Source organism: Notothenia coriiceps, unplaced genomic scaffold (assembly GCF_000735185.1).
Source record: "Notothenia coriiceps isolate Sejong01 unplaced genomic scaffold, NC01 NC01_scaffold00004052, whole genome shotgun sequence".
NCBI classification, from domain to species: domain Eukaryota; kingdom Metazoa; phylum Chordata; class Actinopteri; order Perciformes; family Nototheniidae; genus Notothenia; species Notothenia coriiceps.
This window is the reverse complement of record NW_011336753.1, coordinates 698,471-710,149: the sequence shown is the minus strand read 5'-3', so window position 1 is coordinate 710,149 and position 11,679 is coordinate 698,471. Positions and strand designations below refer to the sequence as shown.

General features: G+C 38.2%; 3 protein-coding genes across 3 annotated transcripts in view; 1 reads left to right on the top strand and 2 right to left on the bottom strand.

Moving 5' to 3' along the window:
• The window catches only part of LOC104941918 (28S ribosomal protein S15, mitochondrial-like), a 6,183-nt gene extending 2,826 nt beyond the window's left edge, over positions 1-3,357 (top strand). The window contains exons 2-5 of the mRNA XM_010767086.1: positions 2,719-2,781; positions 2,868-2,943; positions 3,070-3,118; positions 3,232-3,357. Of these exons, the coding sequence (XP_010765388.1) occupies positions 2,719-2,781; positions 2,868-2,943; positions 3,070-3,118; positions 3,232-3,342 (299 nt within the window). The 3' untranslated portion in view covers positions 3,343-3,357. The remainder of the gene's footprint in view (positions 1-2,718; positions 2,782-2,867; positions 2,944-3,069; positions 3,119-3,231) is intronic.
• A 2,037-nt stretch (positions 3,358-5,394) lies between these two features.
• Positions 5,395-7,247, bottom strand: LOC104941917 (cornifelin-like). The gene is made up of 4 exons (XM_010767085.1): positions 7,053-7,247; positions 6,236-6,385; positions 5,987-6,123; positions 5,395-5,762 (listed from the first exon to the last, which is right to left on the bottom strand). Exons 2-4 carry the CDS (start codon positions 6,342-6,344, stop codon positions 5,664-5,666), a joined length of 345 nt encoding a protein of 114 aa, XP_010765387.1. The 5' UTR covers positions 6,345-6,385; positions 7,053-7,247; the 3' UTR covers positions 5,395-5,663.
• A 1,201-nt stretch (positions 7,248-8,448) lies between these two features.
• On the bottom strand, positions 8,449-9,671 carry LOC104941916 (28S ribosomal protein S15, mitochondrial-like). The gene is made up of 3 exons (XM_010767084.1): positions 9,597-9,671; positions 9,011-9,202; positions 8,449-8,748 (listed from the first exon to the last, which is right to left on the bottom strand). Exons 1-3 carry the CDS (start codon positions 9,669-9,671, stop codon positions 8,650-8,652), a joined length of 366 nt encoding a protein of 121 aa, XP_010765386.1. The 3' UTR covers positions 8,449-8,649.
• Between the last annotated feature and the right edge of the window lie 2,008 nt (positions 9,672-11,679).

Below are 11,679 nucleotides of genomic sequence, written 5' to 3'. Positions count from 1 at the left end.
ACATACATACATACATACATACATACATACATACTAGGGCTGTGCGATTATGGCAAAAAATCATAATCACGATTATTTTGGTCAATAATTGATATCAAAATTATTAAAAACGATTATCCATTTACTTTGAAAACATCAATTTATTGAAAAGAAATTTGAACAGTATGTTTAAATAAAAAATAATAATCGTTTTATTTCGATTACGTTGTTTTCGTAATCGTTGCAAGCCAAAATCGTAATCGAGATTAAAATACGATTAATTGCACAGCCCTCATACAGTACATACACACACACATGGCCGTATCCACAATTATTTTTTTTCGAGCTGTGTATTTAACGGGGTATTTTATAGTACTTCCATTTACTGCCGAAGGGTGTTGCTGCATAACTACGTAGCCTCGATTAAAGCAAACGACATGTATCAACAAACTACCGCAGCCCGGACTTGAACCGGAGCAGCGGAGGAGTGATGAGGTATCTAGAGATCTGAGTCCAGCGGGCTGCTTGTGCTTCTGTTCTCCAGGGAGGAGAGCTCCAGAGGCTAAACTTTGGTTTAAATTGCGTGAATAAAGTAGCTCGAGAGCTATAGTTAATTACATTCATCCAAAGTCAGAAGGATTACCTTTTAACACACGTTGTAATGCTTTTCTTTCATTTCAATTTGAGTAAACATTGTATTGTTTTCTTTTTACACTGACTCAGATATAATGAAAATACTTCGTCAGTCGAAGCTCGGCTTTGGTAAGGACGAGACAGGACAGGCAGAGAGAAAGAGAAAGTAATGGAAGTCAGGAGGAACTGCAGGTACAGTCACACAAAAGAATGTAGGCTTAATAACCCCATCTATCTATCTATCTATATATCTATAACAATAGTCTTCATTAACAATAGATATCATTTTTAAACAACATACATCTATTGCAGTTATGATGTCATAATAACATACAATTGTATAAAACACAATTTGCTTACTTCTTTGTTCTCTTCTGAGAATCAAACAAAACTGATTTAAATAAAAAAAGTAATGCAAACAAACAAGTGAAATGAACTAAATGGCTGAATTGCTTTTGATTCACTGGCAGGAGCGACAAGCAGCCAGAGCAAAAAGTGAACAACGAGGGAGAGATTGAACAAAGAGAAAGAGTAGAGGACAGGAAGAAGACAGAGAGACTAAAGAAGGTGGAAGAGAGGCTGCAGGTTATGGAAAGGAGAGAGACATGGAAAATGAATGTTGACAATGTTTTGTGATCATTTTAGCTCTTCTGCATGTCCAGATCATTAATAGCAACAATCAACTGATTATTATGTATTACACTTTCAAAAATAATTTATGCTGACATTGTCAGCCCACTGACATGGTTTGAAATCAATATATTATCCAATTTGTGACCCCCCACAGGACTTAAAAAGCACCTAACTAGATCATTACAATCCCAAGAATCTCGGGGGGTATCCCCCAAACCCCTCTAGCATCTTTGGACCTCGGTATTTAGGAAATCCTGGATACGGCCCTGCACACACACACACACACACACACACACACACACACACACACACACACACACACACACACACACACACACACACACACACACACAATACAATTATTACAATAATACACACAAATAATACAATTATTACAATAATACATTTGGTTTACAGTTGCTTGTTTGTGGAGAGTGTGTAATGTAATATATCTTGGCCAGGTCACTCTTGAAAAATATATTTGAATCTCAATGAGACTTTTTACCTGGTTAAATAAAGGATATATATAAAAAATTACACTAATGTCTGACGTAAATGTAACACAATTTATAAGATTTAAAAAGTAGCTTGCCTTGCAAATTTGTTTTTGTCCTAATTTAAATCATTCAAACTGCCAGTACATATTGTCAGTAGAGCACTGAGAAGAGGACAGTTGGTGTTCATTTTGCCTGTATCTCTGCAGTGATGATCACCAGTGTTTTGAGGAAATGACATCATTAGTGATGATATTGATAATGAAACCACCTTCCTCTTACCATCTGATATGTGTGATTGAACAGATTATTGCGGTTGTGCTCTTCAAATCGTGCGCTTTCAACTTGTTTATCAGTGGCATCCTCTTTCTGTGGCCTCACTCACTCTCACGCAACAGAATACAAATGTTTCACATCAACCAACGGAGGAAGTATTAATGATAAATGGCATTCTGAAAAATGAAATACTAATTTAGCAGACAGTTTTGATAAGAGAATCACCCAGGTCCTACCGCTTCAATAAATAGATATACCTGCAATAATTTAAAATAGATTATGGCCTCGGTTTCTTTCGGTATTTCGGAGGTGGAACATCTTCTGTGTTATGTGTTTTGTGTGGGCAAGATATTTGTTGTACACATACAAACTAATTGTGAAGGTCAAGACATGCGTGGTTGTTGAAACTGACACAGATGTGATGATTCAGTATTATAAGAACTTAATCATTATGTGAAGTTTGATCACAGTTCATTCATATTAATGGCCACCACTGATCCTTTGCTGAGCCAGTTTGTTGAGTATCTAACAAATGTTTTCATTTGTCTTCCAATACAATATCACATTTCCAGTTTTGTTATTGATCCACTTCTTCAGGCACCATCTGTTGATCTCACATTTCCTTTGATCCCTTTATCGAAGTTGTTTTACTTTTGGTGTTTTTACTACACATTTGTAATTATTTTTCTCTCTCCTCTCGCAGGTTGCTTTGCTATTCCGCCACCAGTGAGACATTATGCTCGTGTTGCAAAGAAAAAGCAGACCGGTAGGAAGCTGCGTTTTCAACACACCATGATTTGTCATTTTAAAATGGTCGCTCTCTTTTCATCCGAACATTTTGTTTTCCTTTAGGCCCTGAGAGCCAGCTCAGTGATCTTCCTCCAACAATGCTGAAGAGTGGCTATGCAGCCGTTCCCCTCTCGCAAACGTAAACACACATTTATGCAGTACCTTGAATTAAATCAGTAAAGAATAATAAAATGTATATTCAAAATTCACAAAAAATCTACATTCTTGTATTTATTCTAATAAAAGTGTTTTTTTCAATCAACAGGACTGATGATCTTGTCAAAAGACTTCTGTCATTGGAGATGGCGTGCCATGTAAGTTCTAATGGCCCCAAAAATGGCATCATCATGTTTCACTCTGCTTTCTTGTTTTTCCGTTGATATCAACAATATCAATTACTTTGATATTATGTGTTCATGTCTTTTAGAGTGACAAGCTCCAGCTGAAAAAGGAACAGCTGATTGCTAAAGTCCAGAGGGATGAGAATGACTACACCTCAGTGGAAGTCCGGGGTGAGTTTCTCCAATGCTGTTCATAGTGTGTTCGCTGAAAAACAGGCGAAGGATGTAGAGATTTGAACTGTATTTGTGACCCGCTCTATCGAAATCAGTCAGAAGTCGCAACGGCTCATTTCAAAATAAACGTGGATTTGCATAAAAAAATATTTTTTCGGGGTTCGGGTGCTTTGTTTGATTTTAAACAAACAAAGTCTTGGCTTTCAGAATATGAAACTTTTATTTCCAAAATCACACGATAAATACATTTTNATTTGCCTATAAATAGTCAAAGAAACGTCCTTTCATTCATTCATTTTGACTGACTTTATGAAGAAGATAGCAGGAAATGACGACAGAACAGCTAAAAAAGACATCTCACACCGTGTCAGATTTTGGTTATTTTGCGGAGGTCGAGATAAATCATATTGTTTGGTGGATGCAGTTTGAACCAGAGTAGCAGCATGGAGGTCGGATCGTCACCAAAATAAATAAATAAGTGGTCCGAAAAAGGTTAATGACAAAAAAAATACACATAGCCTAACCTTCCTCAGGCAGTGTGTTTGTACAGGGGACAGGAGACCCCCCTTGATACGGGTAGAATTGTAAGTTACTTTTCACAACAAGTCAGTATCCCTCCGCGTCTGAGAAAAACAGTATACCGTTGGGCTGAAAAGCAAACTGCCTGCAGTTAGCTTTTCATACTGGAACAAGAAAGCAGCGTCGGGCCGAACCACGCCCCTTAGCTGTGATATAATGAGCATATACCACGGCCTGTCGTGAGCTATTGCTTAAATAATCCACCAGTTAAAGGAAATACAACTAATGTGTTGTGTTATATTAGCTGTACAATTTACCACATATGGTGCTCTTAGTTTCCATACCTCCTGTGTTTTACGAGCAACTTATCAAGTAGGCGGCGAATGGCATAAAACATGATTAAACATGATTGTATATAAACCATTCTCGTATCTACAACCTATAGAAATGCAAAACGGCTTCAGTTTAGACGTAATTCTGTCCTCCTGCTTACCGCATCATTCTATGAGAAAACATTTCATAACATTAACACAACATATTCGAGGTGGTTTTAAATAACATATCCGTATTTATTTATTTCTCTTTATGTTTTTGTGTGCACTGAGGAGTCTCAAACAGGCGTTTGTTAAATCATTTTAAGATTGGCTTTAATCAATGTTTGAAAATGAATTCTTCATATATGATAAATGAGAGTTAACATTTTATTTATGGTATTATTTCCACATATTTCTCTCCATTCTTCCTTCTGCCAACGGTGTCGCAGTTTCTCGTCTCTCCCGTTTTTGTGCTTAGTGCGTTGCATTAGTTAGAGTTTGCGTGGAGGACCGCACGTTTTCCCGTCAAGTTAGTATTTTATAAATCGCAAACATTGTGTAGAAACTGCTGTACGCAATTTTTTGAGCATATATCCCTTTATAAATGAGGTCCCTGGTCTCCCCTCCCTCTGACCCCCTCCCCCCACGGGAACTCCACCTTTCTCAGAGGAATATGTACACTAACACTTGAACCTGAACACACACACTTGTGCAATATGTGGTGTAATGTGTTTTGGGGCCATAGAATAAAATTACAACAGGATTGTACGGCTATGAATGCATAATAAGTTAGTTATGATGTAGTTAAAACAATATTGGATGATAGTCATTTATTTGTTGTGTTTTGGACTGAATATATTATGGGTCAAAATTGACCCGCGAACACCATGAACGGTAACAGCTTTCGAACACAACACAAAGGTTAAAGAAATATTGAATATTTAGTGGATTTTGAGTTTATGAAATACTGACAACTTTCACCAAATGAAGCCAGTGAGAGTCTTGTAATGAGGAAAAGAGGAAGGAAATAACCCTGTGCAATAATCACAACTAAGACCTGTGATGGGTGTGTCAAGTACACCATATTTCAGTGTCACAATGTTGACTGTATGGTCAAAATCCACAAATGTTACAAAAACAATGGTTAAGGAAGGGTTTGTCTTCATCGAAAACAAGACAATCCATTTTTTAAATCAAACAATGTTGTACAAAATGTTCCATGCTTGAATGTAATGAATCATGTTGTGAGTGATTGAATAACGCAGTTTATTTACAGCAATGCAGATTAGTATACAGGCAATTAGTTACACAGTTAGACAGGCACATAAGGCTAGAAAATGACATTTAATACACAGATTTGCATAATTCATTAGCTCAATCTTTGTTCACTGCATGAAAAAGCCAGGCTTGCTACGGCAATTACAAGACGTTACTTTCACAATAGCTGAACATCATTAATCAGCAGAAAATACTGTTTAGTGGACCAGAATCGTTTTTATGTCTTCTCGAGATTACACTTCTCCATTCCTGATGCGGATTTCACGCGCCATCCTGCAAACCTCAAAGGTTCCGCAGCAACAGGTCATCAAGGCATCGTTGATTATTGTTCCCTGTGGTGAGAAGATTGCAACAAAATCAGAACACGGAACCAAAACCCACTGCGAGGAAATGCACCAATGTTCAGTTTTCTCAATTGAAGGAAACACCTAACATTTCCTAAGTTAATGCAATCTCTGTCTTTCATCAGAGCTATTGAAATGCAGTCTTCTTACAGCACCACCGAAAATACAAGGGTGTTATTTGAGTTTATAATTTGATAATATAAGTAACTGACCTGTATGCCATAAGTGAGTCTCATGTGAGTCCTCATGGCTGTTGAGCCTCCTGGCAGACAACCCAAACAGCAGTTTTCTCCATACTTATGAGCAGTGTAGCAGCTCAAGGCAATTGGACAGCAGCAACCAATAGCACCTGCACAAAGATGGGTATTTCAGTGTGAGTTTTTAAAAAGAAAAAACATGAAAGTGTGCCTTTAGTGTATAGAGAAAAATGTATAATGTCAGATTTCTTAAGTGGTACTCACAGACTAACAAGTCGCTGAAGCAGGAGCAGAGGCCGGTGCTCCACTCCCCCGTTTGGACGTTCGTTCCGTAGCTGCCTGCAGCCGGTTGGGTGACCACTGGGCTTGACATGTTGGATTACTGGATCTGCTTGTTGTTTCCAATAAAGCTATCTAAAAGTTAAGTGAAACAGTTAGCACTGGATAGCATAATAGTTTGTGTTGTAGGATGAAAAGCTATGGGAGAATGTACCTTAATAACACTTTCCATGTAAATCTACAACTGTTTCTATACTTTTTTTACATATACAGTACTGCAATGCCATGCCTTTTCAGTAAAGGAAATCTCATGTTGAAAGGAATAATTCAGAGCTATGACTAAATATATTCTTAAGCTCTTCGTTGGAGCATAACTGAAGAAAGAGTTCATGCATTATTCACACTCAATAGCTTAATCAGAATTCATGATTTCCATGCAACGCATATTATGTATCAACAACATTTAATAGAGTTATTTCCTAACACCGAATGAGACTTAATATTGTTGGCTTTTGCCATTTTCACACTTATTAATTGAAAGATGATGGCTTTAAGTGTGAAATACAAATATTCTCATAACAGTAACTCTAACTATAACATACAAACGGCGTGAAAATAAATGTGTTACTTTAAGAACAGTTCATAAGTTATCTTGTTTCAGTGCCGTCAGCATGAGTTTAACATGATTGCACGAAAGTCAAACATTTAAAAGATATTGAAATATGTTTTATTAACAAATTCATCTTAATAGTGAATTCTTAAGTTAATAATCTCCTGCGAGAGGAGAAAAGCTGTCACTTACCAGAAGATTCGGTCGGTGTGCTCTAAGTCTGATCAGGCTGACAAGCTGCACACCGCACACAGGAAGCAGTGACGAGCTCGAGCTGCGAAATGCTGGTATGTCAAATCAAACGGCTGTTTCTGAGGATGACAAAGATCTGCAGACAAACTAAGACTATTAGAACTGCAGCTTTGCTTTGAGGCTGATGGTCTGTATACTCACAGATATATACAGATCACTGGAACAGGTATCTTTTAGGGAGTGAAGGCTTCTAATGAAATACTTTCCAAATCTCACATTAGATCACCTCAGTTTAGAGAATTCATGCAGTTATCAGAATTTCACGCCATCATATAACAACCACAAATGCATCACGTCTGTGTTGTCTGTCATACAACTTGAGGTTTAATCTACGAACTGTGTCACTACTGAGTTTCACAGGATGTGAACAAGTACAAAACTATGTTAAGCTAAAAAAAACGTGCTTTCAGATTGACTCAAACCCTATAAGGGAATCAATCAAAATGTTAATATCGAGGTCCCTGTTATATGCTCACAGAGCTGCTCTTGTTAGTATTCCAAGACATAGATGTAATATCATTTGACTTAAAGAGACAATGGAATATCCATACAGCGCAGTCATCAGGTAGTGATGATATCTCTGAAATTAAAAAGGTTTTCCACCACATTGGAAGTGAAATTGAATGTCTATGTGATTAATTACTCAGACCATAGTTTAAGGTCATGTTGTACTTGATCACATAACCACAGGATACGTTTGGTATTTGGGCGAAACAAGAGACACTTCAATACATCTTGTACTCAATAAAAAAGACAACATTCTCAAAGGACTTATTTAGTGTGCCATTTATGGAGTGGATAAACTATTTTTCTAGTTATATTATTTCTAGATATTTCATCTTCTAACACTTGACCTCAATCAGTGTTTAAAAAGGGCAAATCACAAGTTACTAAAGGGCATATTGTCATAAAGACAAACAGTACTTAACGGTGAAAAGTATTAATATTGACAGTCTTTATTTAAAATTCTGCAATGACTTCTTGGAGACATATCTAAGGGATTATTTGTTTGATGAATGATGAAACACAGATAGTTTTGCTTTTAAGAGCTGATAGAAGAATACAAGTTCTGACATCATGGCCAGACATGCAAAAGGGTAAGGGGATAGTTAGTGGAAATGTTCAGCCCAGAGAGCAGCACAACTTTCAGAGATGTGGTGTTTGGTTGCCGGCTATATTAGAAACAATAACTGTACAATTTAATATTATGGGTTATTTGGTGGTTATTTGACTTCCCTTCATTTATGTCAGAAGTGTGGGCTCATTTCTTTTGTGCAGCTAAATATATTTAATCTAATTGATAGTCATATTTTAGTAGAAACACCATTTTTAAATACACATTTCTGGGACATTTTATTTCCATTGTATTCTGACATCAACATGAAAGCAATTAAAGGAAAACATATTGTATGACAGTGATACATGAAAAAGGACTTCCAATCCAAATGCTTTACATCAGATGGTGTTAATGTAACTTTGTTGGTTAACAAGCATTTAGAATCATTTGTATTATACAGAACATTTTTGTTTATGGGGTCTAAACAGATGCAGTCTTGGCTGCCTTGGGGTCTGCGGGGGCTAAACTCTGCATCATCAGCCTCTGCTTCGCTTTCTGCTTCTGCACTTCCTGGAAGACCTGTGAAGAAACATGACGAAGTGTCAGTGGAAACACGAAATAACACCTTCAACGTGTGAGTCAGTTTGACACGGAAAGCTCGGGCGATGCTCTCAGAGACAAGATGCACAATTATTACACAAGTGGGAATATAAGTCTAGTTTAGGGTCTTTAGATATTTACTCCAATAGAGACCATAATTGTACACTTACAAATACACATTTTCTTTGATCATGAATATAAAATATAGACAATAACAGAATAATGCGGATTTGTTTGATACCTTAATGCAGAGGGCCTTCTTAGCCAGCCAGCGGTGAGTGACCCTCCTGTAGTACTCGGGGGGGAAACTGTAGGTGATGCCCAGCTGCTCGCACACCTTCTCAAAAGCATCGTAGTTAACCAACCTCAGGTTTTTCAATAGCTTTTTCCTCCGATCAATATCCATGAGCATCCGCCTCTTGTTAGATTTGTCCTTGAATCAAATAACACATAGAACATTGGGCTTGGTGATTCGAAGAAGCTAGAATTTCAGGTAGTACTTAATTCCAGATGAAACTGAGATACCGTTCAACTAAAACTCTATTTAATCTTTGTGTACATTTAACCAATGTTTTACGTATGATGTAACATGGAAATTTCCAACCATGGCTATACTAGGCATGTTCTCATTTGGTGTGGGGGAGTACACAGGATATCCTGTTGCACACACACACCTCAAACCAAAGGAAATGTGGAGACATATTAGCAGAAGTTTTTGTGGTGAAACCAACGTAAGATATCGTACGTCACCTAAGAACAAGCCTTTCCTGTTTAGCGTGCGAGCGAGGGAGGAAAAAAGAATGTTAAATGATGCTGATGTTACTCACCTTGTTGTGTTTTTGCAAATGCTCCTGGAAGTTTCGGATTTTGGCAGTCAAAATAGCCACTGAGGGAAAAGACATAGAAAGGGAGACTGAATCAATATGTGACCTGCTCCTTCGAAATCAGTCGCATGGACCGGAAGACACATTTTGAGTTGTATACATTGCTGGAAAGAAGAGATTCATAAGTGCTATACAATGGTTGTTTTCTTGTCACTGCATTTTGTCATTCATTGATTATGAACTATTAATGTGAATACATTGTAAATAGAGTTCATACATTAACATAATTCTTTATTAGTAACGTGCATAATGCAGGGTAAATACCAACACATTCTCACTCCCAACTCGTACTTCTAATTTTGCATGGAATCCATCGATCTGATTGATTAGCGGAGCAAATGATCAAAATAGTATGGAGGGAAGATATTTTCGTTTGGATTACTGGTCTGGGGGAAGCTCGTGAGTGTGTGTATATATGTGTGCGTGTTTGTGTATTTTTGCGTTTGTGTATTTTCCCGGGGAAAACACTCATGAGGAACACCGGCTGTTGTTATGCCTGCTGTGACCTCAAGTTACTCCGTTCTCCGCCTGTAATTATGCCGTTACAAGCTTCAAAGTTGTATTTATCATCTGAATTTGCCGAAACAAGTTTAATATTCTGAAAGCCAAGACTTTGTTTGATTGAAATCAGATGAAAACAAACTGTAACGGACCCTGCCGTGTTATCTATGATTACTGTACGCCTTACATTCATAATTTCAGCGGAGGGAACAGCAGAGTGGCGAGTGAGAGCTGTCTTCTTCCCTTTACAAGCTTCAAAAATGTGTGATTTTGGAAATAAAAGTGTCATATTCTGAAAGCCAAGACTGTGTTTATTTAAAATAAATAAATAAAACAAATACAAATTGAATTTTTTTTTTTGAATTTCTTTATTGGCACATGATAGGCCCCCGATCTCCGTAGGTCCCTGGGCTTCAGCCCAGGTCAGCCCGTGCATTAAGGCGGCCCTGGCGGGTGCGCGGTGGGAGACGTCTTCTGCATGATGCTCTCAGGAACAAGTCATGAGACCTGATGGNATGGGCGTTTCTTTGACTATTTATAGGCAAATATGGGCGTTACGTGAAGCGCCTTGCGTAGGATTCACGTGGGAAGGTTGCTTACGTAGGACTATTGCGGGCTTCACGTAACGCCCATATTTGCCTATAAATAGTCAAAGAAACGCCCATTCATTCATTCATTTTGACTGACTGCATGAAGAAGATCGCAGGAAATGACGACAGAACAGCTAAAAAAGACATCTCACACCGTGTCAGATTTTGGTTATTTTGGGGAGGTCGAGATAAATCATATTGTTTGGTGGAGTTTGAACCAGAGTAGCAGCATGGAGGTCGGATCGTCACCAAAATAAATAAATAAGTGGTCCAATAAAGTCTAATGACAAAATAAATACACAGCCTTCCTCAGGCAGTGTGTTTGTACCGGGGACAGGAGACACCCCCTTGATGAGAAACTCTAAGAAATGATCGGGGAATCCCTCCGGAGTGGAGTCATGACNGACACTACATACTGATATACACCTGGGGCCTCATTTATAACGCTGTGCGTAGGATTCACGTGGGAAGGTTGCTTACGTAGTAGAAATCCAAAAAATAGGACCTATTTTTTGGATTTCTACTACGTAAGCAACCTTCCCACGTGAATCCTACGCACAGCGTTATAAATGAGGCCCCAGGTGTATATCAGTATGTAGTGTCTCTACTTTAAAGAGTCCTCTCCTGCTCATCTTCAGGTGTATATCAGTATGTAGTGTCTCTACTTTAANTCTCCATTCTTTAATGTTCAAACAGCTCTTTATTTTTCTCATACTGCCTGTGCTGCAGCACCTCTTTTCACCCTCTGTCTGAAGCTGCGGCCCCACGAGGACGAAACGGGTTGTATCTGCATAAGGCGCGTTCACACCAGGTTCACACCAAGTACTTTCCCCACAAAGGTTCCTGAGAACTCTTTAGTTCTAAGTACAGATCGCGTTCACACCGGAAATTAGTTCCGGGGGTGGATTAGGCAAACGAAGCCGCTGACGTCACTT

Coding starts and splice junctions, on each gene's coding strand:
- LOC104941917 (XM_010767085.1), bottom strand. CDS start 6,344: ATGTCAAGCCCAGTGGTCACCCAACCGGCTGCAGGCAGCTACGGAACG. Junction 6,124..6,235: donor CTTCAGCGACTTGTTAGTCT/GTGAGTACCACT, acceptor ATCTTTGTGCAG/GTGCTATTGGTTGCTGCTGT. Junction 5,763..5,986: donor GACTCACTTATGGCATACAG/GTCAGTTACTTA, acceptor TTCTCACCACAG/GGAACAATAATCAACGATGC.
- LOC104941916 (XM_010767084.1), bottom strand. CDS start 9,671: ATGTCTTTTCCCTCAGTGGCTATTTTGACTGCCAAAATCCGAAACTTC. Junction 9,203..9,596: donor ATTTGCAAAAACACAACAAG/GTGAGTAACATC, acceptor ATTTGATTCAAG/GACAAATCTAACAAGAGGCG. Junction 8,749..9,010: donor AGAAGGCCCTCTGCATTAAG/GTATCAAACAAA, acceptor GTTTCTTCACAG/GTCTTCCAGGAAGTGCAGAA.